Genomic DNA, 5,467 nt, shown 5'->3' on the forward strand with positions numbered 1-5,467 from the left:
ATGTGTGTAGTATGATGTGTGCAGTATGATGTCTGTAATGGGATGTGTGCAGTATGATGTGTGCAGTATGATGTCTGGAATGGGATGTCTGCAGTATGATGTGTGCAGTATGATGTCTGTAATGGGATGTGTGCAGTATGATGTGTGCAGTATGATGTCTGCAATGGGATGTGTGCAGTATGATGTGTGCAGTATGATGTCTGCAATGGGATGTGTGCAGTATGATGTGTGCAGTATGATGTCTGGAATGGGATGTCTGCAGTATGATGTGTGCAGTGTGATGTCTGTAATGGGATGTGTGCAGTATGATGTGTGCAGTATGATGTCTGCAATGGGATGTGTGTAGTATGATGTGTGCAGTATGATGTCTGTAATGGGATGTGTGCAGTATGATGTGTGCAGTATGATGTCTGCAATGGGATGTGTGCAGTATGATGTGTGCAGTATGATGTCTGTGATGGGATGTCTGCAGTGTGATGTGTGCAGTATGATGTCTGTAATGGGATGTGTGCAGTATGATGTGTGCAGTATGATGTGTGCAGTATGATGTCTGTAATGGGATGTGTGCAGTATGATGTGTGCAGTATGATGTCTGCTATGTGACATTTGCGGATGTCAATCCTGTATTGACAACATCCGTTATTTGATTGCCAGCTGTGGACCCACTCTCACAAACTGGAGAATAAAATCCAGGCTGAGACTCCAGTGCAGTGCTGAGGGAGTGCTGTAACTGTTGGAGCTGAAACATTAAACTGAGGCCACGTCTGCCCTCTCAGGTGGATGGAAAAGATCCCATGGGTTAATTTCAAAGAAGAGAAGGCGGTTATCACCAGTGTCCTGGATAATATTTATCCCACAATCAACATCATTAAAACAGATTAACTGGCCATTAACACATTGCTTTTTGTGGGATCTTGCTGTGCACTAAATGCCTGCCATTTTCCTACATTACAACAGTGACTACACTTCAGAAGTACTTCATTAGTTGTAAAGTGCTTTGGGATGTCCTGAGATGGTGAAAGGCACCATAGAAATGCAGTTCTTTCTTCCTTTCCCATGGGCTGTGGTATATTTTGAACTTAAACTCACTGACGGGTCAGAGCTGTGTCGCAGAGGCAATGAACCAATCAGGAAGCTCAATTCTTCTCACTGGCTTTCTGCTAGTGTCAGATATAGAAGTTGTGTGATTGCGTCAGGGAAATGAGCTGACACTGATACTAAGAAACACAGACTGGGACATTCCAGCCCATTCCATGCTACTTAACCCAAGAACTCCCATTCACAGAACAACATGTACTTCCCATTTCAGGAGAACTTTCATTGCTGGTGAACTGGCAAAGTTCCAGGGAGTCTCCGTATTGCTGAATCGGTGTGGTTTTACACTATATAAACCATCAGGTAACAAGTCATTCCTCATCCTGCATTCACTCTTCAACACTGAGCATTTCCAACTTGGGAAAGGACAAGATGAAGACAGCTCTCTGTGTGGCTGCTGTTTTAGGAACACTGGTTATCTGCTCTATCCAGGATGCTGCTGCTGCACCAGGTAAGAAGAGAGAGACTTCCATATTTCCAATATTCTCCTCGAACCTGACAATCACCAAAACTGTTAAAAACATTTTCCAAACCCACAGCTGGGTTCTATCGACTGCTTGTGTTATTTATCAGTGCTAATGTAATTATTAATCTCACTCTGTTCAGAGGAAGCTGTGGACTGTGAAACAGCAATTACAATGGGAAGCAAAGCACAGAAGGAGGCCATTCAGCCCATTGTGCCTGTGCCAGCCCTTTGAAAGAGTGATTAAATTAGTCCCACTCCCCTGCTCTTTCCCCAAAACCCTGTACATTTTCCCATCTAGTATTTATCCAATTGCCGTTTGAATCTGCTTCCACCATCCAAACAGGCAGTGCATTCCAGATCACAACAACTCGCTGTGTAAAAAATTCTCTTCCTCTCCCCTCTGCTTCCAGAAGGAGCAGTTGAGGCAAATAGTATTGTCTTTAAAGAGAAGCCAGATAATCACATGAGGGAGTAAGGAAAAGGAGGATATGTTGCTGGGCTGAGATGAAGTACAATGGAAGGAGGCTTGTCTGGAGCAGAAACACCAGCAGAGAACATTTGGGCCGAATGGCCTGATTCTGTCTGCAGACTTGCTGTATTTCTATGCAGAAACATAGATGATAATGTATCTCTCAGTGAGAATCTGCTGATGATCCCCACCCGTGTTTAACTGTGTCCATTCCTCCCTTTCATTCTAGCTGGTGCTGTAACAATCGAATGCTGTGAGAAATTTAAGACCACTCGTATTCCTCACAAAAGGCTTGCAAGCTACAAGAAAACAATTGGCTGCTCCACTCCCACCGTTATGTAAGTCTTTAAACATGTTTTATCTGAGTGTGTTTAAATTAAATCCAGGAGGGTTTTCTGGAGCAGTATGTAAATAGTCCAACTCGGGAAGGGGCCATACTGGACGTGATGTTGGGGAATGAGCCCGGCCAGCAGGTTGAAGTTTCAGTTGGGGACTACTTTGGGAATAGTGATCACAATTCCGTAAGTTTTAGAATACTCATGGACAAAGACGAGAGTGGTCCTAAAAGAAGAGTGCTAAATTGGGGGAAGGCCAACTATACCAAAATTCGGCAGGAGCTGGGGAATGTAGATTGGGAGCAGCTGTTTGAAGGTAAATCCACATTTGATGTGTGGGAGGCTTTTAAAGAGAGGTTGATTAGCGTGCAGGAGAGACATATTCCTGTGAAAATGTGGGATAGAAATGGCAAGATTCGGGAACCATGGATGACAGGTGAAATTGTGAGACTAGCTAAGAGGAAAAAGGAAGCATACATAAGGTCTAGGAGGCTGAAGAAAGACGAAGCTTTGAAAGAATATCGGGAATGTAGGACCAATGCGAAATGAGGAATTAAGAGGGATAAAAGGGGTCATGAAATATCTTTAGCAAACAGGGTTAAGGAAAATCCCAAAGCCTTTTATTTACATATAAGGAGCAAGAGGGTAACTAGAGAAAGGATTGGCCCACTCAAGGACAAAGGAGGAAAGTTATGCGTGGAGTCAGAGAAAATGGGTGAGATTCTAAACGAGTACTTTGCATCGGTATTCACCGAGGAGAGGGACATGACGGATGTTGAGGTTAGGGACAGATATTTGATTACTCCAGGTCAAGTCATAAGGAGGGAGGAAGTGTTGGGTTTTCTAAAAGGCATTAAGGTGGACAAGTCCCCAGGTCCGGATGGGATCTATCCCAGGTTTCTGAGGGAAGCGAGAGAGGAAATAGCTGGGGCCTCAACAGATATCTTTGCAGCATCCTTAAACACGGGTGAGGTCCCGGAGGACTGGAGAATTGCTAATGTTGTCCCCTGGTTTAAGAAGGGTAGCAGGGATAATCCAGGTAATTATAGACCGGTGAGCCTGACGTCAGTGGTAGGGAAGCTGCTGGAGAAGATACTGAGGGATAGGATCTATTCCCATTTGGAAGAAAATGGGCTTATCAGTGATAGGCAACATGGTTTTGTGCAGGGAAGGTCATGAGTTACCAACTTAATAGAATTCTTTGAGGAAGTGACAAAGTTGATTGATGAGGGAAGGGCTGTAGATGTCATATACATGGACTTCAGTAAGGCGTTTGATAAGGTTCCCCATGGTTGGCTGATGGAGAAAGTGAAAGCGCATGGGGTCCAAGGTGTGCTAGCTGGATGGATAAAGAACTGGCTGGGCAACAGGAGACAGAGAGTAGCAGTGGAAGGGAGTTTCTCAAAATGGAGACGTGTGACCAGTGGTGTTCCACAGGGATCTGTGCTGGGACCACTGTTGTTTGTGATATACATAAATGATTTGGAGGAAAGTATAGGTGGTCTGATTAGCAAGTTTGCAGACGACACTAAGATTGGTGGAGTAGCAGATAGTGAAGGAGACTGTCAGAGAATACAGCAGAATATAGATAGATTGGAGAGTTGGGCAGAGAAATGGCAGATGGAGTTCAATCAGGGCAAATGCGAGGTGATGCATTTTGGAAGATCCAATTCAAGAGTGAACTATACAGTAAATGGAAAAGTCCTGGGGAAAATTGATGTACAGAGAGATTTAGGTGTTCAGGTACACTGTTCCCTGAAGGTGGCAACACAGGTCAATCGAGTGGTCAAGAAGGCATACAGCATGCTTTCCTTCATCGGACGGGGTATTGAGTACAAGGGTTGGCAGGTCATGTTACAGTTGTATAAGACTTTGGTTCGGCCACATTTGGAATACTGCGTGCAGTTCTGGTCGTCACATTACCAAAAGGATGTGGATGCTTTGGAGAGGGTGCAGAGGAGGTTCACCAGGATGTTGCCTGGTATGGAGGGCGCTAGCTATGAAGAGAGGTTGAGTAGATTAGGATTATTTTCATTAGAAAGACGGAGGTTGAGGGGGGACCTGATTGAGGCGTACAAAATCTTGAGAGGTATAGACAGGGTTGATAGCAAGAAGCTTTTTCCCAGAGTGGGGGATTCAATTACTAGGGGTCACGAGTTCAAAGTGAGAGGGGAAAAGTTTAGGGGGGATATGCGTGGAAAGTTCTTTACGCAGAGGGTGGTGGGTGCCTGGAACGCGTTGCCAGCGGAGGTGGTAGACGCGGGCACGATAGCGTCTTTTAAGATGTATCTAGACAGATACATGAATGGGCAGGAAGCAAAGAGATACAGACCCTTAGAAAATAGGCGACATGTTTAGATAGAGGATCTGGATCGGCGCAGGCTTGGAGGGCCGAAGGGCCTGTTCCTGTGCTGTAATTTTCTTTGTTCTTTGTTCTTTAAAAGTTTGGAGCTGGTGTCTCTGACTCTCTGATAATCACACCTCATTTCTCTGTTTCAGTTTTACAAACAAACGGAATATGACAATTTGCACGAAAGCAACAGAGGAATGGGTTAAAATCGCAGTGGCATTTCTGGAAAACAGCCTGAAGAATTGAAGAGAAGAAGGAATTGAAAGCACAGCACTTTTAAACCATTTAAAATACATTGACTGTTGAAGTGGCACGATATTCTACTGGATTGGAGACAGAATGTGGAAGGTGTTTCAGAAGCTGCTCCACAAACTGATTCTCTGATCACTTCCAATGTTCCAGTTTCTGTGATAATTAATACTAAAGATTCTCAATGTAATTTACACAGGGAACGTTAGTTACCAATCAGCAAAAGTGACTGAAACAAGATGGTACAAACTGGGAAAGAGGATGTGGGTGGGACAGACACTGGGAGACAGGGTGGGGGTGGGACAGACACTGGGAAAGAGGATGGGGATGTGGCAGACACTGGGAAAGAGGATGGGGGTGGGGCAGACACTGGGGGTGGGGGTGGGACAGACACTGGGAAAGAGGATGGGGGTGGGGCAAACACTGGGAAAGAGGATGGGGGTGGGGCAGACACTGGGAGACAGGATGGGGGTGGGGCAGACATTGGAAGACAGGGTGCGGGT

The 5,467-nt window shown here is 45.1% G+C and overlaps 1 protein-coding gene across 1 annotated transcript; it reads left to right on the plus strand.

The window, feature by feature from the left end:
* The first annotated feature begins 1,358 nt into the window (after positions 1 to 1,358).
* Positions 1,359 to 5,266, plus strand: LOC137379288 (C-C motif chemokine 16-like). The gene is made up of 3 exons (XM_068050020.1): positions 1,359 to 1,546; positions 2,260 to 2,368; positions 4,865 to 5,266. Exons 1-3 carry the CDS (start codon positions 1,468 to 1,470, stop codon positions 4,959 to 4,961), a joined length of 285 nt encoding a protein of 94 aa, XP_067906121.1. The 5' UTR covers positions 1,359 to 1,467; the 3' UTR covers positions 4,962 to 5,266.
* The last annotated feature ends 201 nt before the right edge of the window (positions 5,267 to 5,467 follow it).

Source organism: Heterodontus francisci, chromosome 17 (assembly GCF_036365525.1).
Source record: "Heterodontus francisci isolate sHetFra1 chromosome 17, sHetFra1.hap1, whole genome shotgun sequence".
Classification (NCBI taxonomy): Eukaryota; Metazoa; Chordata; class Chondrichthyes; order Heterodontiformes; family Heterodontidae; genus Heterodontus; species Heterodontus francisci.